Here is a 22,393-nt window from a genome sequence, read left to right on the forward strand (position 1 = left end):
TCCAGTGGTTAGGATTCTGTGCCTCCACTGCAAGGGCCACAGGTTCTATCCCTGGTCAGGGAACTAAGATCCCGCATGCCGCATGGCATGGCCAAAAAAATAAATAAATATAATCAACTTATAAATGTATTCTAATTACTAATAGTAAGATCTAATTTTTAAAAAGATTGACTACTAAAAAGGTTTGGAAACCAATGGACTAAATAATCACCAAGGTTTTATTTTAGGACAGACCTCCACTTTGAGCCGCTCTAAATTCTCAGGAACTTCAGATCCTTTAGGACGTCGAGTCCAGTCTGCTCGCACCACAAACATTTCCCAGTGCGCTGTGATCAAACACTCCTCACACCCCTTGGTGCTCAAGAGCCTGGGAGCTCCATGGACAGGGGGGTGCTGGCCTCGTCACCCGTTTCCCTCATGCCGGAACGGGATAAGCCTTCCAAACTTTTGCTGAACATCTAATCCTGGGTACGTGTGTGTGGGTACCATTCCTCTCTTTGCTGCCCCTGGAGAGGCAACTGTGTCTATACTGGGAATGACCCAGGTTAGCAGTGAAGAAACTGGGATGTGTGTTTCCAGTCTGCAATCATTAGTTGCTTGTAGCTTCAGGCTTGTGAAATGTCTCTATTCCACGATTTTCTCATTCTCGAGAAGGATGAAAACAACCTGTGCCGTTGACCTCGCAAGTTTGTTAAGACGATCAATGTTGTGCATGTAGCAGAACTCCTACAGTTTAATCATTCACACTTGAGCAGTTCTTATCCACTTTGCTTTTGTTTCAGCCAAAGGGGCTAGAAACTCATCCAAGGGCAGGAGAGTTGATTCAGGTGCCAGGTCCAGTCTAGGGCTCACACGCAGGGCCCCCTCCAACTCACCGGGTCCTCTGGACTGCATACCTCTTCAGGTGCCCAAACCCAGGTTCTGTTCCCCCCAGGTGAGCCGGCCCCATCCCCACCAGCCGTCACACCCAAAGTCCTCCTTCTGATCTTCAAATCCAGTCTTCACCCCCTCCACCCACTTCAGCAGGCCCGTTCCATGTCTACTGCCCCTGGGCGGTCCCGCCAAGTCATCCAGGACCAAGTTACCCCTGCTCCCTCGGCCTCCACTTGACCCTCGCTCCTGCTAGATTTCCCTCATCATTTCTCCACCCCTTAGTTTTCCCCGCCTGACCCTCGACAATCAGCTCACTGTCCACTCCTACACAGTTGACCTTTACTGGGTGTTTGGCCTCCCCATTGAACTGTGAGTATCATAGACCTGGAGGGGTACAACCATGTCAGCTGTTGATGAGCTTGACCGCCAAGGGGGTGCATTTAGGGGCTCAGTGAAGGGCAGAGCCTTTTCTCCCAGCTGGCTCTATATTCATGCTCCAGAGTGTGAGTTTCTGTCCCCGCATCCATGTCACCATTGCACAGCCCCTGAAGGAGAGGAGGCAGACAGGACCTGCTAGACTGCCCCCGCTTTTCTGGCCCAGGGATGGGGGAGGGTAGGATGTGTGCCATCGCTCTCCCTCCTCCAACTCTCTGTGCCCCCCCATTTGAACCCTCGCTCCGTGGCTTTTCTCAGCCTGGGATCACCTGTCCCTCTCACTCGGATCTGGTGGCTCATAAAGAACAAATAGATTTGGGGCCCCGATGCAACCTTTTAATTCCAAGCAGAGTCCCCCTCCCCCAGCATTATCACACACACACGGTGGAAAGGGATGTCGGGGTCTGGGCAGGAACAAAACCCAGACCCCGGCAAAAATATATATATATAATTATATACACGTGTATTCGGAGAGAAGAAAAGCTGGGAGCGTGATTAAGGTAGGGCAGAGAGTTAGGTGAGGAAAGCAGCTGGGGGGTGCCCCAATAAATTACATTCTTTAGAGAGCATGGTGGGGGATGCAGGGGTGTGGGTGGGACCCGGTAGCCAGGACTCTCAGCCTGGCTCCTCATCCCGTCCAGGGGAGCCCAAAGGCCTGGGCTCTGCCCAGGACCTGGATGCTAGAAGGTAGCATTCTAGCCGACTCAGCCTGAAGGCTGATGTGGGGCTGGGGGTCTGTATAGGCGACATCTCCACTCTAAGCCAAGGCTTCTAGGGAAGCCTCAGGGCTGGAGCAAGAGGCTTCGAAGCTTGGGGGTCACAAGGAGAGGACAGGGTAAGCTGGAGGGCTGGGTGGCCTCCCTGCTGGAGGCTGAGAGGCGGGAGGCCCAGGTGCAGGGGGACCTGTCCCAGGTGAGCTGCGGAGGAGTGTTTGGGTGCACACAGGGTCCTGGGCGCTCTCTGCCTGCGTGGCTGCTTCCCATCCTCACGTGCCTCCTACCAGGCCCGAGGGTTCTTCCCACCCCTTGGTCAGGACAGCAGACAGGCCTGACCACTAAGTGTCACGTTCGTGTCTCATCACTCCCTTCTGGGGACCTTCACATGGGGGTGGGGGCAGGGAGAGGGTGCAGACACTAACTCTGTGTGTGCTGGAGTGCACGCTGGGTTTGCCCTGTGCAGCGAGGACCAGGGATGAGAGAAGGAGACCCCCCCAGCTCATCATGGGGAAGGAGGTCCACGTCACAAAACCCCAGCACTGCAGGGGCCTTGCTCTCCCTCGACCTGGGCAACGGAGCCAACCCCACCTCTGCCCCACCCGCCTGCTCCCCCCAGAGGTGATGCTTTGGGGTCTAGTGACCCCAGCTCCAGAGCCCCGAAGCAGCAAGGGTGAGGGTCAGTCACGGAGCAGGTGGGGGCCGTCAGAAGAGAGAGGCCTTTTTCTTGAGTTCGTTTCGCTTCCACAGAGCCAGCTTGCCAAACTCTTCGGGAGACATGGAAAAGACCCTTGAGAAGTCCTCTGCTGACAGGTGCCTCTGCAAGGGGGACACACAGAGGCAGTGTAGGGACAGGAGGCACAGGGTGGGGCTGGGCCACCTTCCCCCACAGCGGGCAGGGGAGGCTGCCCCGTCAGTAGCCCCTCACCCACCCAGCACATGCTCCCTGCGTACCTCAAGCCTCATCCTATCCACACCTGGAGGCAGCTTGGTTCGCCCCCTGTTGGTCACCACCAGCATTTCGTAAGGATAGATCTGGCGGGGAGGGGAGGCGGGCAGTAAGTATCAGGCTCTTCGAGGTCCCTGTCAGCATTAACCCCCTCCATTCCCCAGGCCCCCTTATCAGCCTGCAGGGGCCATGGGGGCTCATGCCATCTTGCCATCCAACTCCCCCAACTTCCGTGCTGCCCCTCCCATCATCAGCCAGGAGGACCCCTCAGTGCATTCACTTCCCTGGCTTCTCCCCAAGCTGGCCCGCCCCCACTAGAGACGGTTCTGTCCCCTGCCCACCATCCCCTGCCTCTGCCCCTGCCCCTCACCTTCTGCTCCAGCACACAGGGAAGGGAGTTCCCCCGGTCCATCCTCCCCCTCTGGCCCTCTCCGTTCTGGGGAGACCAAAGCCGCAGTGAGCCAGAGTGGGGCAGGGAGGCCTCCCCAGCCTTACCCTAGGCTTCTTACGTCCTCACCAGGTGACTCCGTAGCCCCGCACCCCTCCCCCAACACTGCCAGTCCCCCGTCCATCCGTGGCTTCCGTGCTCCACGTGTTCCCCTCCAGAAGGCACTCACCTGCAGGCCTGTGGGAGAGAAGAGCCATTGTTCAGAGGCAGCTCTGAGGTCAGCAGGCTTCCAAACCTGCCAGCTCAGCTGCCCCGACCTCCAGCCACAGAGCCCTGCCCACATTGCAGACACGGGCTGCCCCAGGGGCCTCTTGAGCCCCTATCCCAGCATCAGGGGGGCCCTGCCTCTCACCTGGGCTTTCGGTCTCGCTCCCGGATGGGCTGAAGTCTGTGGACTGTAGCTGGAAAGGACACGAAGGAATCAGAGGAAGCTGGGGCATTCCACATCGTCCCCCTTCACTGTAAGGGTCTGGCCGCCCCCCCGGGTGCCCACGTAGCTCAGTCCCTCACGGGCCCCACACGCACACTCTTCCCACGAGGCCTGTGACCTCTGTCCTGGGACCTTACCCGGCTCAGGGTGGTCCTGCCGTAGGCGGGGAGGGAAGAAGACTTCGATGTTCCCACGTGCAAGGCTGGAAGAGAGCAGGAGGCCCTGTTTCAGACCCTTTGGCCCGACAGTCATTCCAGAGGGTCATTCCCTGGCCTCCCCTGCCAGGGGCAGGGCAGTGGAGGGGGGACTTGGGGGAAGCCGGTGGGCCTCTGTTGGCTTCCAGCTCCTGCCCGTTACCTTCAGCAGGTGACATCGTGCTGGCAGCTCTGAACTATCCCTAATGCCTCCCCTCTCTCTAACAGACGTGCACAAAATAGACATTTGGGCCAAATGTCCGAGTGTTCAAATTGATAGTCAACCAATGACAGTCAGATGATGAGGCTCACCATCGTAAAATGCACCTCTGGAATATGAAAATAAATCTAAAATTTAGTCAAAAGAATCGAGTTATTACAATTTCATGTTTAGCAATGTTGGTAATCAGATTTCAAATGCTTGATGTTATAAAACAGAAGCTGCAGTTTTCCCAGCACTTTCAGCTGCTAGATGGTACCGCAGTCACTGAACTTGACATTCGCATGACCAGATGTCACTTTCAACTTGACGTCCAATGATATCACTAAGCTTTCAAGCGCTGCAGATTATAATTCAAGAAAATTGGTTTTCGGTAACAGGTTTTCCTAGAAGGATTCTTAGTTTGTACTAATCTCAAAATTCCTTTATCTCCAATGACTAGAAATTGCTGGCATGGTATAGCAATTGTTTTGACCAGCATTTTTTGTGTGAAGGTTTAGCCTGGACAGACTCAAAAGTATAAGGAAGAATTGTTTTCTTCAAACATTTTAATAAAATATGTTATTTGGAAGTTTGGTGAGAACAAAATGTGTTTTGGGGACCCTCGTGTTTTTTTTTTTTCCCTTAATGCTTCTTATTTTTGTGTAGAAAATTGTCTGCTTTCACAACCCTCATTATTGAAGCACTTCTCTTTTGTGATAAGTACACACTTCTCCCTCAACTGACTGATAATTTTTTTTTTTTTCAAACATCTTTATTGAAGTATAATTGCCTTACAATAGTGTGTTAGCATCTGCTTTATAACAAAGTGAATCTGTTATACATATACAATATGTTCCCATTTCTCTTCCCTCTTGCATCTCCCTCCCTCCCACCCTCCCCTGATAATTTTTTTTTTTTTAATTTTTTGACCATGCTGCATGGCATCCCCAACCAGGAATTGAACCCGTGCCCCCTGCATTGGAAGCACAGAGTCTTAACTACTGGACCGCGAGGGAAGTCCCTAAAGTGTATAAGATTTTCACTCCTAATTCTAGACTGCTTATTTATGTTTGAAAGTGACCATTAATTTCAGTGTTACCCTTAAGTCAGAATGACACGCCTGTCCGTAATTCTGAAATTGTTCAGGTTGATCAGCTATGAGAGTAACCTAGGCAATCATATGACCGTTGATCCCATACAAGTTCGAGGATGCCAACAGTGACACTGAGGCAGACATTTCCGCTACTCAACTTTGCAAGGCCAAATGCACATTAAAGAGCTAATTTTGCCTAACTAGCAAATCCTGGTGGAGCATGAAGGCTGAATCCAACCTTCGGGGCATCTCTCTCTCTGCCTCATTCTTCAGGCCTTAACTATTTATTCCACATTCTCTAAAAAGGCCTATTAGAAGCTCTTCCCACCCACACTGAAATATCATCCTGGTGAAATATCATTTCGATGACCCTATGGATGTCCCAGCCATATATGAGCCTTGACGGTTCCTTGAGTCCCCCAGCCCAGTGGCTTTCACCTCCACGCCACAGCATGCAACCCCTTCCGGTGGCCAGCCCCTGGATCTTGTCGTCCACAACCAATTCGCTTTGACACTGAAGCCTGGGTATCACACTTTGCGGCCACAGCGCCCTTTTTTGTTGTTGGCAGCTTTCCCTCAGCCGCGTTCCTGGCACGTCTGCCGGTCAATATCATGGGGAACCTCCAGTGTCTTGGTCCCCCACTTCCCCCTGACCTTTGACCCATGGGTGGGTACATAACCACTTTCACCCACACTCAGCAGCACCCAAACTCTAACCCTGCATCAGCCCAGGGCTCCCCTTTTGCCCGCAGGCTATGGAGATGAAGCCCACCACGTGTACATTAGCATCACTACAGACCCTAAAGCCTCTCATCAGTTCCCTTTCCCAGCAGAAGCTGTTCCGAACCTTCACCACTCTCACCAAGCCTCACCCTCCGTGTGCTCAGCAGACGACGTCAACTTCTCTCTCTCTTTTTTTTTTGGCCTCGCCACGCAGCATGCAGGATCTTAGTTCTCCCCGACCAGGGATCGAACCCGTGCCCTCTGCATTGGAAGCGCAGAGTCTTAACTACTGGACCGGCCAGGGAAGTCCCTAAAGTGTATAAGATTTTCACTCCTAATGATTTCTAGATTACCTTTTTATGTTTGAAAGTGACCATTAATTTCAATGTTACCCTTACGTCAGAATGACACGCCTGTCCGTACTTCTGAAATTGTTCAGGTTGGAGCTTGGATTCTTAACCACTGGACCACCAGGGAAGTCCCAAACCTCAACTTCTGATGTGGCCTGCTGCCAAAGCCAAGTCCCCGACCCTTTCAAGGCCAGCCTCCCGCATCCTGAGGCTGGGTCTCACTTCTGACCTCCTCCCAGCCAACCTTCCAAGGGGACTGTAGTGTGAGTGCTCTCCAAGGAACAGCCCTCGGCACCCTGCCCTTCCCTCCACTTTTTCTACACAATTGGATTTTTTCTCATGGTCCCACTACCACGTATAAGCTGAAGATTCTGCTTGAGCCCTGACGTGCGCCTCAAGCTTCCAACTCAGTCAAACTCAGCTCCCACCTACATGCACTTAACCCAACATGTCCCAAGAGTCTCTTCATCTTTCCCCCGAAACCTGCCTCTTTCATGATCTCAGCCCCAGGTCTGTCATCACCCAGCACCCAAGACAAAAACCCCAACTCGTCTCTCCTTCACCACCCACATCCAATCAGCCAATAAGTCCAGTTGATTCCATCTCCTCTACAGATCTTCCTCGACCTACGATGGGGTCATGCCCCAATAAACCCATCGTTAAGTCAAAAATGCATTTAATACACCAAACCTACTGAACATCAGAGCTCAGCCCAGCCTACGTTAAACGTGCTTGGAACACTTCCATGAGCCTACAGGTGGGCAAAGCCTATTTTACAATGAAGTGTTGAACCTCTCATGTAATTTATTGCATACTGTCCTGAAAGCGAAAAACAGAATGGTGGTCTGGGTACAGAATGGTTGTGAGCGTACGGGCTGCTTCCCGTCGTGATGGTGTGGCTGGTGGGGAGCTGCGGCTCGCTGCCGCTGCCCAGCATCTCAAGAGAGCATCGTGGGACTTCCCTGGCTGTCCCGTGGTTAAGACTCTGCACTTCCACTGCAGGGGGCGTGTGTTCAATCCCTGGTTGGGGAACTAAGATCCTGCATGCCGCACGGTGTGGCCAAAAAAAAAAAAAAGAAGAAGAAAAAGAAAAAAAAAAGCCAAGAGAGCATCGTACCGCACATCACTAGCCTGGGAAAAGGTCAAAATTCAAAACTGGACATACAGTTTCTACTGAATGCATATTGCTTTTGCACCATCGTAAAGTTGAAAAATTGTAATTCCGGGGCTATTTCTATACAGACGGTGCCTGTATAGTTCTCAAACCCATTCCCTCTTCTCTGGACCTATGTATATTTTTAGCCCTTACCCAGATGATTGGAAAGTGTGGTAGACTGTCTCCGAAGATGGCCCGCAACATTATCTCCCAGCCTGTGTGCCCTTGGGTGGTTCCTCTCATCAGGAAGCAGAATCTCTTTCCTCTCCCTTGTGTCTGGGTGTGTCTGTGAGCTCCTCTGGCCATCGGAAGGCAGTAGAAGGATACCCTGTGGCTTCCGAGGCCAGGCTCTTAGAGGCCTTGTAGCTTCCAGTTTGGGCTTCTCAGATGTGCCCCCCTCCTCTCCAGCCATCCATGCTCGAAGGAAGCCCAGGTTAGGCTCAGTGATGAGCAGCCTGGCACCAAAGCCCCAGCCACCTCAGAGCACGCTCTGTGCGCTGTAATTCCAGGCTCCCGGAGGTCCTCTCTGCTGGCCGGATGTTTGCTGCTCCTGGCCTTTGCTCCCACACTGTCCCTGGGGTCTGTGCTGCCCTTCTCCCCGACTCACTTTGTCTCGTCCTTCAAGACTCCAACTCTGGGACCCAGGCCCTATCAGCGTCCTCTCAAAGCACTTGAAGTGTACCTCTCACCTGCTATGCTGCACTGACACCCCCGTTTCCACGTCACTTTCCCCGTGACCAGAAGCTACTGGAAGGCAGCACTATAGTGTTTTACTCTTTATATCCTCAAGGCCAAGAACATGGTAGACACCCAATAAATGTTTGTTGAATTAAACAAAATGTGCTAATTCTGCTTTAGCTGAGGCCATCCTTTGTCATCTCATCTTGTTCCATGACTGGTACTCTTGGCCTAAGGGGATCGCCAGAGCCTTGAGCCAGCAACCGAAACTTCTATGTCTCTTATACCCACAGTAGCACGGTGCTGGGCGTGTGACAGACAAACTCAGCAGACTATTTGATTCTGGCCTCAGGGTCTGGCCAGGTGATTCTGAGCCCCCTCGGTGACACTCACAGGTATGGAAGGGTGTCCGGTCAGGCAGAGAGCGGGTTTTCCGCCGGATAGGCAATGACTTTTCCATCTCTTCTTTCAAGATCATCTTTCCCAAGTTAGAAGTAACCTGGCAAGGAGACAGGAAGATGGATCCGAGGCTTCGATACTTGTTTCTCATCTCCAAAAGGTTCAGAGTTGGGTCCACCCCAGGCAGGAGTGGGGACAGAGTTCCCGAGGGGCTGTGTGGTGCCTGGAGCCCGTGGAGCCTGTCCTGGTCAGAAGCTCTGCCACACTGGGTCTGGCCACCCTCGAGAGCAAGGAGTCAGAGCCGCTCAGTGTAACTCTGCCCCAGCGGCTTCTGCATCCCAGGTCACAAGGCCCAGAGCACAAGCTCGTGTCACCATCAGTGGCCCTTCCGTGACTCCCTACACCCTCTCTCCTCCCCTGGAGGCCAGCAGCCTACTCTCTCCTTTCTCCTCGTCCCATGAACTACTCCGCCTGCTGAAGCCTGGCACTGGCGGGGCCACCCTTTTCTGTGCTTTTGGCCCTAACAGTAAATGGTGCCCCCCTAAAGCAACATGCAATCCTTGTGTCCCTTCAAAAGCAGCAGCCTGACATCCTGGCAAAGAAAAGGAATTCCTCACATGTTCTCACTAGGACGCTCTTCAGACAGGTACCCATTTAGATCAGAATGGAACTTCTGTCCCCAGGGTGGCCCAGGGATGCGGGTGGGGCAGTGAGACGCTACCTTACTGAGTTCCTCTCTCTGACGCTCCCTGAGAGCCTTCATCTCCTCCCCGGAGTCATCGTCCTCCTCCTCCTCCTCCTCCTCTGCCCCCCTCCTCGACGCCTTCCGCTTCCTCCATTCTGTCTCTGGGAAAGATGGACAAAAGCACGCACAACAGTCAATCAACCGTGCACTCAACGAGCGTCTGTCAGGGGCTGCTTTGTGCATGTCCCGGGGCTGCACCTTGAAGGGAACACTGCAAATTATTAGTATAAAACAAAAGCAACGTTTTCTAGCCTTGCGGTGAAGCTGGGTGGGCAACACATGCTCACACGACTGAAAGCAACTGGGGGCCAAGACCTCGTCTCATTCCTCTTTCTCTTTCCAGAGCTCCCATCACAGAGCCTGGGACACAGTAGAAATTCGACAAACGTCTGTTGAGCGGCCAAAGAAATGAGTGGAAAGCGGGTAAATGACTAACAAGCAGGGCCGCTTACGCCAAGAGCGATGGGGTTGCAGGGGACGGGGGAGCAGGAGCCTGGAGGGTTCATGCAGGTGGTGGGGGGGTTCCTGGGGCTTCAGCAGGGCCTCCCTCTCCCCTCTCCAGCAGTCTCGCCTACCCACAACGGCCAGCGACGGGGGGCACGGCCAGTAGTCCGTTTCGATCTTGGCTGGCTGGTTGGGGTCGGGAGGCTGCGCTGCAGGGAACTTGGACGACTCGATGATGAGGTCTTCAATGAGGTGCTTGCTCTGAGGGCTGCCTCCTGTGGACTCTGCAGGGGGAGGTCAAGGTCAGCCCGGGCACACCCCGCCCCGGAGGCCACCTCCCACCTCAGTCCCCCACTGCCTCATCTCTCCCTCTTCACACCTGTGAGCTCCTGGGTGTAAAAGCAAGGCACAAGGAAATGCACAGGGCAGTTTACACGCCGTGATGAACATCTGTTCTCCCATCACCCCCCCACCCTCAGGACAGCCTCCCGGCACGTGGCGAAAAGGGGGCTCTGGTCGGTCAGGGGAACCCTCACCTTTCTGCTTGTAGATGGGTGGCTTCTTGTAGATGTTGGAATCTGGGCGGGTGGTCTCTGTGGAGAGGGAGCAAGAGTGGATGAGAAGGAGGCTGTGAGGATGGTGGGGAGGCTGGGTCAGAGAAGGGAATGGAGACATGGATTGGGAGAAGGAAGGAAATTCAGGGACTCCTGCCAAGAGCCAAGACAGAACCGGAGATCCCGAAATTACCCCTCAGGGGTTGGGATTTTTGCACTTCTCTGTTTGGGTGGGAGGAAGGATGCAGCAGGGCCCACCATCTCTGGGAGCTCTGCCTGGGGTCTGGCATCTGGGGTTCCCGCCAGTTCTGTGGTGTGCATATACTCCAGAGAGTGGGGGACTGAGAGTAAGGGGCTTGGGTTCCTGAAGGAAAAAAAGAGGTCTTAGGGCAAGGATGCAGCCATGCTCACACTAAAACCTACCAGGATGGTGGAAATGGGGCAGGCTGGTCCGGGGCGTCCCAGTGGTTCTTGGGGCTGAAGCCTGAGAGATGGTTCCAGGGGACCGGCTCTCCGCCCACACCTGCAGAGCAGAAGTACGGTTCACTGCAGCTCCCAGGTCCCCCACCCCACCCCCTCCACCATCTCCATCCTCCCACCCTAGCAGCCCACACGCCCCCAACCCCAGGGCAGAGGAAGGCTATCCAAGGACTTGACCTGCTGATGGTGCCTGACCCAGGAGAAAGGATTAAAAGAGATCCTGGGTCAGACGTAGATGGACCCAGAGCTGGCCAGTGACAGGACAAGGTCCACTGATTCCATCACCCCCTAGGCTCTGCCAAGCCCAGTCTGGACGTGTGTGGGGAAGGGGGTTGAGCCCGGTCAGAGCAGGGCTGGGCAAGTGTCAGGTGCGGGGCAGACTCACCTCTGGGGATGGTGGGGGGGATGTGGATTTGGGTGACAGCGAGCGCTGTGAATGGAGAGGAGGCTGGTCAGAGCCACAAGGGTGGGATTAAACCCTTGTCCCTAGGACCCCAGGTGGGCCACTTCACCCCCCCACCCTCACTCAACTCTGCAATTGCCCAGCCAGTTTCTGGGCCACCTCTTCTCTCTTAGTCCTTGCCAGCTCCCAGGGCTGGCCCTCCATCCTCTCTCTCCCGAGACAGGGTCCTAAGTCTTTCCCTAGGACCCACGAAGAAGCAGAAGAAGCCGAGGATCTTGGAGCAGTGTGCATGTGCTCTGAGGGACAGCTGGAGGGGCTATGGCTCTGACCTCAGAGCCAACGAGCAACAAGGGGAAGGGACAAGACCCACAGCATCCAGGATGGAGTCCGGGCCCCTTGTCAGGCATTTAAGTCTCCCCACAGCTTGGCCCCATCTCTCTGCTCAGCCATGACACTGCCCCTTTCTCCAACACAGTGTACAAAGTACCTGTCCTGCGTTATCTCGTGCATTTGACTACCTGGTGAGGTGGACGGGTAAAGGTATCACCTCTATTTTATAGGAAGGGAAACTGAGACCACACCGTCACACAGGTCACACTCAGCTAGGACTTCCGGCCTCCGAGCTCGGTGTTCCTGAGTGCTTTCCACAAATTTGCTCACTTTCTGCCCAGTCCCACCCCATTCCTACATGACCCTGCTCTATGCTGCTACCATTCAAACACGGCCTCCCCTGCTCTCCACCTCGAGCTAGTCTCCAGCCGCCAGCCCATCTCTGCCTGCTCTGCACAAATACCCAGTTCACCAACTGACTGGTGATTCCTGTGCACAGGTCCCCTTCTTGTTTTGGAGTCTGGCCTCCAGGAAAGAAAGCATGAGAGGGATTCTGCCTCCCACCCAGTGTGGCTGGGGGAACCTTTCCCCCAAGTCCTGTCCAAGAGGAACCTCCCACCCTTTACCTCCCGGCTTCTGGGCAGCTCCACGTGTTCCAGCAGAGAATAGGTAAAATGGGGCTCGTAGATCATGAGGTCAGGCCTCTCGATATCCAGGATGGCCTTGTCCTTGGGGATGGCGGCCAAGTCCTTGTAGCCCATCACCTGATTGTCCATCTTGGCCTGAAAGGAAATGGTACACATGGAACAGAGGTGTCAAAAGCCTCCCCTAGAATACTGGCCTTACAAGCCAGACCTGCAATTTATTAGGAAGAAGATGGGCAGCCGTTTTAGATGTCAGCTCCTGTAAGTTAATATTTCTATTATTGTCATTTTAAGAGTTTAGAGGGTCACCTTAAAACAATGATAGTCCTTCATCTAGCCCTTTGGGTACAACAAGACAGGACCAGACCAGCAGGAGGGGGTGTGCAGAACCTTCTCTGGATCTGGGGTTCTCTCTGCCTGCCTGCCAGCCCTGGCAGGACCATCATCATTTGAGTGAAGCTGCTAGCGTGCGCCCCGCCCCTCCCTCCTCCCAGCCTGAGGGTGCTGGTGGCCGAGAGGTACTCACCACGATGCTGGAGGGAGAGCCGGGAACACTGGAGCCTCGGGAGGAGCTGACGCTCCCAGGGGAGGTAAGTGGTTGCTGGGGAGAGCGAGAAGGCGGGCGGGTGGGAATGTGCGTGGGTGCCAGGGCCGGGCGGAGGGAGGGGGTGGGGCAGGGGAGGGCTTCTCTAGGCCTCTGGGGCCCCGGGGTGCGGCACCGCGGGCAACCACCAGGTGGCATCCTCGACTCCCGACCTGACCCTCCGCGGGGAGCCTGGCCCCCACCGCGTGCCCCCGGCACCCCACTGCCCCGGCGTGGGTGTAGCCCCGCGCACCTTCTGCAGCCGTTCCATGCAGCAGGGAGCTGGCCGGCCGGATCACTCGCAGAGCCCTGTGCGCGAGGGGAGACGACAGGGCGTCAGGCTCTATCCGGCTCCTGGGCGCTGCGCGCTCGGGGCCGCGAGAGCAGAAAGGGTGCTCCCCCGGGCTGTGGCGTCCTCATCCCTCGGTGACTCTCCAGGCTGCTGGCCGAGTGCAGGGCCTGGAAGGGGAGGGAGAACGTGCCAGCCGGGGCTGTCGGGGCCCCGCGACCTCAGAGGGCGGGGGCGAGGGCAGACCCACTCCGGCCCCGCGTGTTTCGGGGAGCGGGGCTCCAGCTTTCCATTCGCTCAGCCGCGGGGACCGGAGGTCACATGTGGCCCGCGGCGAGACGGGAAGGTGGACGGGCTGCACTAGTTTCTGAGCCATTGTTCTCTGGCTGGAAAGGAAATGACGGCAGGGGCCAGCCGTTCCCGTTCCCGGGGCAGCCTACACATCCCTGCTTCCTCACACCTGCCCTGCCTGGGCTGCGGGTCCGTTTCAGGCCCAGGTTCTCACTCGCCTCGGCCTCTGCCGTGGCCTTTCCCTGGCGCTGTGTTGGTGCCCTTGACCTCCTTCCCCTCAATCTATGTCCACGGTGCCACCCCCCTCTCATAGCCCAGAAAGGTTGAACACAGAGGGACTTAGTAATACTATGAGATGGCAATAGGGGGAGGGGAGGACAAAGCGAAGGCGAATTGGTGGGAAGCGCTCAGGTCATTGGCTGGGGGCTGCCGCTCTCCCAGTGGAGAAGGGAGGGGGCGGCTGGAGGGAGCCACGTCCCCATGTGCCTGGCCCTGTACAGCAGGCAATCCCACTTGCGGGCATTTGGTAAAACACCTTTGGGGCCAAGGCCACGTCCCAGCTCCCCACCATCTCGGAATCCTCGAGCTGAGGCTGCCCTCTGAAGTGCTACTTTGCTGCAAGTCGGGGCCCCCTAGTTCAGCAGGAAGGCCTCCAGGCTGGCACTGCCCTCTCTTGGTTCCTAAGAAGTTGAGTCCTGTCTGCAGCAGTAGAGTAGGAGTTCCCTGGGACCACAGCCCAGGTCTCCTTCCTCAGTAACTCCCTTAGCAATCCTCCCATCCTCCCCACACACCCCTGGACCAGACTCATAATAACCATTCAGTGGGACTTCCCTGGTGGCACAGTGGTTAAGAACCCATCTGCCAATGCAGGGGACACGGGTTTGAGCCCTGGTCCGGGAAGATCCCACATGCTGCGGAGCAACTAAGCCCGGGTGCCACAGCTACTGTAGCCTGCACTCTAGAGCCCGTGTGCCACAACTACTGAGCCCACGTGCCACAACTACTGAAGCCTGCGCGCCTAGGGCCCGTGCTCCACAACAAGAGAAGCCACTGCAATGAGAAGCCCGCGCACCCCAATGAAGAGTAGCCCCCACTCGCCACAACTAGAGAAAGCCCATGTGCAGCCATGAAGAACTAACGCAGCCAAAAATAAATAAATTTATATAAATAAATAAAAAATAACCATTCAATGAACGTCTGGCTGAGTTTCTGACGTGATGGTGGCAGTGGAACTGTCTTCCAACTGCTGGCAGTAAGCCATAGAGTGAAGAGAGCTGATGACTACAGAAGGTGCAGGGAAGAGGCAGCAATAATGTAGTGGTTAAGAGCATGGACTCTGGACTGGGATGCCTGGGGAGAGGAGGAGACTCTGCCACTCAGAAGCTGTGTGACCTTGCGCAAGTTACTTACCCTCTTTGGGCCTCACGTTCTCATCCATAACATGGAAGGTGGTAAGAGTATCTGTGTCATAGGGTTGCTCTGATTATTAGGTAAGTTACAACATGTGAAGTGTTTAAAACATAGATTTTATGTAGAGTGTTAACTATTATTATTTCTATCTCCCTGAGGACTGATAAACTTAGATGGCTTTTCTGTAGCCACTCTGCCACAGAAGGTCATGAAAGACTGAGGTCATTGGTGCTCCCAATTTTGTCACCTGTTACTTTGTATCAGGCCGTTTTTCTGCTCTCTGTCTCTCCACCACCTACTTGCTGCACCAGCAGCCCTCACTCCCACTTCCCTGCTTTTGCACATGCTCTTGCACTATTCTCATCTCCCAGATCCCACCCATTCTTTAAGGGCCATGCTAAACCCTCCTCCTCTTGGAGGCCTCCCCTATTATTCTAGTCCTCATGGACAAACTCTTCTCTGAATTCCAGTGGGACTTACAAAGAGAATCATATAACTTAGTCCTTGGTTATGTTGCCTGACATGTTTTCTCGCTAACCAGAATGACTGCTAATTTCTACAACAATAATAATAGCTATCATTTTTTGAATGCTCATGCCGGGTACTTTGATAAGCACTTTACAAGGATTATTTTATTTCATCCCCCCAACAATCCTATAAGGTAGACCTATTTTACAGATGAGAAAACCGAGGCTCGGAGAGGTTAAAAACTTGTCCAGAGTTGTGGAGGTGACAGTGACTGTGTCTTCAGCATTGGCATGTTTCGTAGTGCCTCCGTAGTACTGTGTCAGGTTCACTGTGGGGATAGACTAGCATTTGCCACAGTTCTCAAGTCTTTTTGGAATTCTAGAGCCAAGGCTTCTCCAAGACAAGACTCTGGCCATCAGAGTCACACTGGTGACTAGGTGCCCGTGGAAGGGCTCCATTCCAGAGCTTCATCCTTCTCTTGCTTTCTTAACACTCACTTTGTAATGCTTTTAACTAGATGTGTGAGGACTGGAATAAACTCTAACACATACTCAAAGAGCTGTTAGCTCCCTCTCACTCCTATTTCGTCTTTACTTTGTTAACAGACATTGTCAAACTAGCTATACACTGGCTTAGCCAAGAGGCAAACACTCATTCATCCACCCATATACATCCACCCGCCCACCCAGTCATGTATTGTTTTACCCATTCATTCACTACTTTCTGAGCACCTGTTCTGCAGTGACCACAGAGCGTTGTGGTGTTATGGAGAACAGAAAGATGAGTCAAAGGAGCTAAGCCGCCCCTCCAGAAATGAGGCCATATGTATAGATAACGCCCATGCAAAGCAGAAAATTATGTGTGCCTGATAAGATAGTATAAAGGGCTGTGAGAGGTCACAGGAGAGAGGAATCACTCCTGCTGGGGTGTCAAGAGGGGAAAATAAAAAGGTTTTCTTAGAGGAGGAAGTGTTTAAGGCAGGCCTTGAAAGATGCCCGGTTTGAGATCATGCAAAAACTAAAAGAGGGATCCTTGAAAGAGACAGCAGCATGAGGGAAACTGGAGACACAGGGAAGCACTAGGTCTGTCTGGGGACAGCAAATATGGCTGAACTGTGGAGCTCATGAGGTTGAGACTGGTTTGGGGCAGGAGGTTGGGGGCCAGATTTGTAGATGCCTTGAACTTAACTAGGGGATTCCGAATGTATTCTGTGGGCAACTAGGGCTATGGAATGCTTAGACACTTTTTTTAAAACAAAGAAGTGACGGATCCAAGCAGTGCTTTGGGAAAATGAATCAGGCTGCAGCCTGGGAGACGGAATAGACAGGAAGAGGCGGTCCACAGAGAGACCAGCCAGGAAGTTACGGCAGTAGTTCAGGCAGGGGATTGCGAGGCTCTAGACTTGGGCCTGGGGCAGAAGATGGAAAGGGCCAAGTGGGAGGAATCCTGGAGGCAGAATGTGCAAAACAGAACTTGATCTGGAGACAGCGCCCCCCCCCCCGCCCCCGCCCCTCACCGCGGGGGAGGAACAGGTAGCAATGACAGGAGAAGGGGAAGCAGTGAGTTCACTTCTTGCCAGTTGAGGTTGAGGTGGGGGCAGTAGCTGGCAACAGAAATTTGGGAGCCATTTGAGCTAGAGGTGGTAGCCTGCCCCATGAGGTTGCCGAGGGAGAAAGAAGGTCAAAACCCAGCATCCTGGGAAACGCTAGGGGACTAGAAGAAAACGGGAGCTGGAGATGGCATGAAAGGGAGGCGGAAGGCTAGATGCCCGGGTCCCGGAGGGGCTGGGAGTGTATCTAGTGATTCTCTGTATTTTCAGTAGAGGACCTAATACACAGTAAGTGTGCCATAAGCATTGAGAGAGAGTTGCGGGGAGGGATGGGGGGTTGAGAAAGAACGTCATGAAGCCAGGAGTCCGTCGCCCAGAGAAGGCAAGACATGCAGGAAGGAGTGACAGACAGCTCGCCAGTTCGGATGTCAAGCCCTGGTGGCCTCTGAGAGCATCTGCAGAGGAATAGTGAGACCTCCTTGTTAGGGACGGGGGTGGGGAGGGGTGGCCAGGGTGTACAGGCAGGGGGAGGGGCACTTCCAAGAAGTGTGACAGAAGGGCAGGAGGGGGTTAGGAGAGTTACTTTGCAGGAGGTGAGCTTGGCTGAAGGTTTTTTAGGAAAAGGGAGACCTCAACACGTTTGTAGGCAGTGGAGAGTGAAGAGTAGAGAAGAAGAAACTGTGGCTGCAGGAGACGGGGGGGGGGGGCACTTGAGGGAGGAAGGTCCGAGCAGGGGAAGGAGAGAGGGATTGGGTCCAGGCCCAAGTGAAGGACTACCTTTGGAAAGAAAGCCCGAGCTTCCCTGAAAGGAGAGGAAAGGGAAAGCTGGGTAACTGCAATCTAGGGGACTTTGGAGCGGGCTGATCGGGAGGCTTCTATTTTCCCAGGAAAAGTGAGAGATAAGGTCATATACAGACCCTACAGGTGGGTTAGGCAGAGGCTGAAGAGAGTAGAAAGGACTGGAACGGTGCGGGGGGCGGGGGGGGGAGTGTGGAGCGGGGGAGGTGGGGGAGAATGGAGAGCTTCTACGTGTCCTGGAGCCTCAGGCTGAACCTGGAGGTGGCCCAGGCACCCTGGCCTCGAACACCAGTTGCGGGTGGGTACAGAGTGGGGTAATGACTGCCTCTCAGAGTGGTCACTGCCCAGGGAGGGAGAGGAGGGGTCCAAGATGAGCCAGGTCACAGGTTACAAGGTCCTGCACTGAGGCCCCCACTCGCCTGTGCACGAACACTGTCCCACAGACGCAGCCACTCGGAAAGACGATTCAGAATAATGATGTCCCCGCTCTGTCCCCTGCCCCTTCTTCTCCACAGCTGTGCACAGCCCCGTGCCCATCCCCTGGGCTGGGTCTCCTCGCCTTCTGCCCTGAGCCGCATTCGTTCAGGAACCTGCACACCAGCGCCTGGTGTGTTAGAAAGCACGCTGCGGAAATTGTTAATGTCTTACCCTTCCAGAGACATGGCATTTTAATTTGGGGCTAACCTTAAGGAGTGAAGGTCTTACTCGTTAAATATTAAGCCAGCAGGGAAAATGTTTTGGGGTGGAGTAGGAGTGTGGGGTGGGGGGAGAGGGAGAGAGGGAGAGAGGGAAGGAGGGAGGGGAAGGGGAAAGGGGGAGGGGAAAGAAAGGGAGAGAGAGTGTTCTTGCCTTCTCCCAAATCACATCACGCCCCGCAAACGCCTACTCCACCCACTCGTAGCCCCTCCCCCAAAGCCAATTTCCTCGCGCGTCCGCACCCGTGCACACCCCTCGTTTCTGCACGTGCGCTCCCAGGCCCGGGCCGCCTCCAGTGGACAGACCGAGAGGGCAGACTGCAGCAGGAAGGGAGGGCGCAAAGGGAGGAAAGGGAAAGAGCTGCGGAGGAAGGCCAGCCCAGGTGGCGGAAGGGCCTTCTCAGCTGCCCCGGCGGCGCCCAGTTCTTCCATCTCGGACCCACCCTCCCCCAGCTGTGCAGCCGCGCCTTATCTGAGCCCCCAGCCGGGCCCCACCTCACACCGCCTGCCCCGTCTCCATGGCAACTAGAGCCGCTCGGCCCTGATGATAAGGCCCGCCCACCCATTCCCATGGGCGCCCGCTACAGGTAGGGGCTGAGCCGGCCTTGGCTCCCTGGACTTGTGGAAATGAAGGCTCAACCGGCAGAACCGCAGCCTGGTATCCTCTAGTCCAGCTTCCTGCCCTGTTCTAAACCAACCGTCACTTGCTCTGGGCCAGGGACTTTCACCCATCCTCTCTAGCTTCACCAAAGCTCATGTCTCCCAATTAGGAGATGAAAATGTGGTTGTGAGATTGACCTGACCCCCCCCATGCCCCCCACGCCTCGGCCCACTGAAGCCAACCTGGAATTCCTACCCAGGTCTGTCTCAGGTCAAAGCCAATGAATGCTCTTTTCAATGGGTCCCCAAAGATCTCACTTTAATCTGAACTTGGGATTTGGGGTCCCGTGTGCTAACCTTATACCGTGGAGCCACCAGAATCCTGCTTCGTTGGACTGGCCTGTGGATAAGGGGCAGAGAGGCTGGGGGACGCGGGCTCTGTGCCCTGGGGCAGGGACAAGCCAGGCTGGAGGCCGGCCTTGCAGATAGTAAACGAGTTGCGAGTTGCGAAATGGCTGAGCTGGCCCCGTGGGCTGGGGTCAGGTGGGCAAGCATTCTGCCTTTCTCCTTTTTCACCAGTTTCATTCATAGTGTGCCTGCCTGCCTTGTGCCTCCGGGTCCCATCTCGCTCTTTCTGCTTTCCATTCCCTTTTTCTTTCCTTTCTTCATCTTTCTTCCCTTGGTTCTGCTTCCCTTTCACCCTCTCTCCCTCCCGGCCCCACCCCCGCAGTTACTGTGGCAACAACTCAATGCCAGAAATAAAGGCAGGATCCAGCTAGGCCACAGTTCCCAAAACAGCATACCAGGGTGGAGAGGGGAAGGGTGGGTGGGAGCAGACCAGCCCAACAGGGGAGGTCCGGGGCATACCCTGAGGGTGGGGTCTGTGTCTGTGTGTGTGTGGGGAGGGGGCACCCACAATCGCCCCCAAAATCGCCCTGCTCCGGGCCGGTGGCTCATCAGAACGTCTCTTAACCTCTGCCAAGCCTGCGCTTGCGCCTTTTCTAAGATTGATGAAGCTCCCACTCCCCTCCTCTCATTTTGTCCTTCTCCCGCACCCCCATTTTTAAGCCCTGCTCTATCTGCTAGGACTAGGGTTGGGGTTCCTCTAATGCCAACCCTGAACAGCACCCTCTCACACTCTGGTGAAGCATCAGGCAGGGGCAGGTGGGCCCAGAATCAGGGTCCCAGCCTGGGAACCCACCTGCTCAAGGCCCTGCTCCCCATTTGCTTCTGATGACAGCAGGAGCGGGCCCGGGCGCCCCCTTCCTTCCTTCCTCCCCCCCCCCCACAAATATGCATCTCGTCACACAGTTTCTCTTAGCACTCTCGCTTGGGTTTCTGTATCCTCTCTCTACACACCCCCTGAAGAGGGCCCTCTTTCTGTGTCCCCCCTCCCAGCCCCTTAGGCTTGCTTGGTCCTCAGCTTGTTCCTGCTCTGGTCTCTATTTATAGCTGGTCCTGTTGGCGCGTTGTGGTGTCACTTGTACAAGTTGATTGATAGGGCTGGGGGAGATGCAAGGGAGATTGCCTCCCAAATTCAGCTTTCTGAATCCTGGGGGCGTCCCTATTCTGGTCGTTACACACACGCATGAGCTCTGAACGAGGAATTCCTCAGACCTGCACCCCCAGGTGGACGGGCTGGCCCCGGCATTGGACATGTGGCCGTAGCGAGGCCAGCAGCACGGAGGCCAGCCTCCCCCGCGGGCACAGGCACTTCACCCACACAGGCAGCCCCTGCTGAAGCATGGTTGCAGAACGCACGCCCCCGCTCTCCCAGCGAGGCACCCCCCACGCTGACACGCGGTGCCTTTGACACTCACTCACGCCACCCACCGATCCTCCCCTTGGCTCCGGTTCTCCACACTCACAGCCACCCACCCCACGTGCTGACACACCGTCCCCGGCACAGAGCGCCCACTCACCCATCCCGTGGGCGCTTCCCGGGCCCCACCCCTTCCCAAAGCAAGACTGCCTGCCTTCTCCTACACCTGTCCCTGCTCCCCTGCCTCTCACAACTCGGCAACCCAGTGCCCTGGGAAAGAACCACCAGGTGTGCCTGCCCGGGGAAGGGCGCCTGGCCTGCCAGGCCAAGGGAGGGGCAGAGCTAGCAAGGGGGCGCCTCGATCCTTGGAGGCCTGCGTGTCTGCTCAGCCCCCAGCCCCTTCAAGCACTTCAACAGCCGGCACCAGGAGAGCATCGTGGTCAGGCCTGTGGCCACGCCCTGCCACCCAGCCTCGTTCTGCATTTGGTCCTCACTCCAGCCTGGCCAGCTAAGGGCTAGAAGGAGGCTCCTCAGGCCCCTGCCCGCAAGGAGCAGTCCCCACACCAATGGCATTCAGGCCTCTGAGTGAACTGCTCCCCCCTCCCCCGCAGAGCGTCTGTGGCATGGTGGCGGGAGATGGGCAACGCCCCCTCCCCTTCCACCACTCAGCAAAGATGGCACAGCTCTCCAGCCTACCCAAGGCGGAGCCTCCACCCCCATCACTTGGACTTCTGACCAGCACAGCCAGGGGAGGGGGTCCCTGGGTGGCAGCATGTGACACTCCAGCCCCTCTTCCCCGAATCAGAAGGAGGTTGGGTCAGATCAAACCCAGCTAGTCCCAGGGTCCTGCCCATTCTCCCCCTCCCCACCCCAGGATCCCTGCCACCACCCAGAGCCTCACTTCTAGGCAGGTGTTGTGGCCAAAGTGCCCACAGAGGGGAAGAGAGGCGGGAGACCCTGCCACCTACCTCTTCCCAGACAGGGTGGCCCAGGTGCTCTGAGGCCCCAGGGTGGGGGCAGGGGCAGGCGCAGATCCCGGGGCTTCGGCTTTTCCTCAGAGCCCAGGTAACAGGCGGCTCTTCCAGGAACCCAGCGTGCTTTCCCAGAGCACAAATAACAAGAAAAAAGCCGGCTTGCGGTGGGTGAGTGGGTGGGCAGCCGGCGAAGGAGGGGACTTACCCTTCTGGGCCCCCACCCCCTCGCCGCCACCCTGCTTCTCCGCCAGCCTGGCGCGCAATCCCAGGGCCGGGTGTGTGCGCCGGTGGGCAGGCCAGGCGGGGCGGGCGGGCGGCCAGGTGGGCGGGCCGCTGGCTCCCACCCACCCCTGCACCCTCCCCACCTCCAGCTGATAGTGTGTGGCCACTGGCCTGCGGGTGTGTGTTTGTGTGTCTGCTCTTCCACCTCGCTTGCTGCAGCTCAATCCATTTCAAACAAGAGGACCATTAACCGGGCATCATGACGAAGCAGAATCGGAAGCAGACTCTCGGCCAGCCGCTGGCCTTTTTCCCTTTCCCACACCCACCCCCCCACCCTGCAACACACGCTCACACACACAGCCCCTCCAGCCTCCTAAACAGCCAGAGTTTGAGTCAGGGGGAAGGGGCTCTACTGATAACAGAGGGGTGACAACACCCGGTTTCCCCAAGCACCTGTATCTCCCACTCATCACCTACCAGCACCACAGAGGCCTCTGGGTCCCTGCCTC

General features: G+C 55.7%; 1 protein-coding gene across 1 annotated transcript; it reads right to left on the bottom strand.

The window, feature by feature from the left end:
* Positions 1-200: 200 nt before the first annotated feature.
* On the bottom strand, positions 201-21,927 carry DMTN (dematin actin binding protein). Its single transcript, XM_028162995.2, has 16 exons — positions 21,657-21,927; positions 13,080-13,285; positions 12,770-12,844; positions 12,226-12,381; positions 11,252-11,296; positions 10,810-10,909; positions 10,369-10,425; positions 9,964-10,116; positions 9,365-9,489; positions 8,638-8,743; positions 3,986-4,050; positions 3,771-3,819; positions 3,588-3,595; positions 3,341-3,406; positions 2,976-3,056; positions 201-2,840 (listed from the first exon to the last, which is right to left on the bottom strand). Exons 2-16 carry the CDS (start codon positions 13,095-13,097, stop codon positions 2,727-2,729), a joined length of 1,218 nt encoding a protein of 405 aa, XP_028018796.1. The 5' UTR covers positions 13,098-13,285; positions 21,657-21,927; the 3' UTR covers positions 201-2,726.
* Between the last annotated feature and the right edge of the window lie 466 nt (positions 21,928-22,393).

This window comes from Balaenoptera acutorostrata, chromosome 6 (genome assembly GCF_949987535.1).
Source record: "Balaenoptera acutorostrata chromosome 6, mBalAcu1.1, whole genome shotgun sequence".
In the NCBI taxonomy this organism is placed as follows: domain Eukaryota; kingdom Metazoa; phylum Chordata; class Mammalia; order Artiodactyla; family Balaenopteridae; genus Balaenoptera; species Balaenoptera acutorostrata.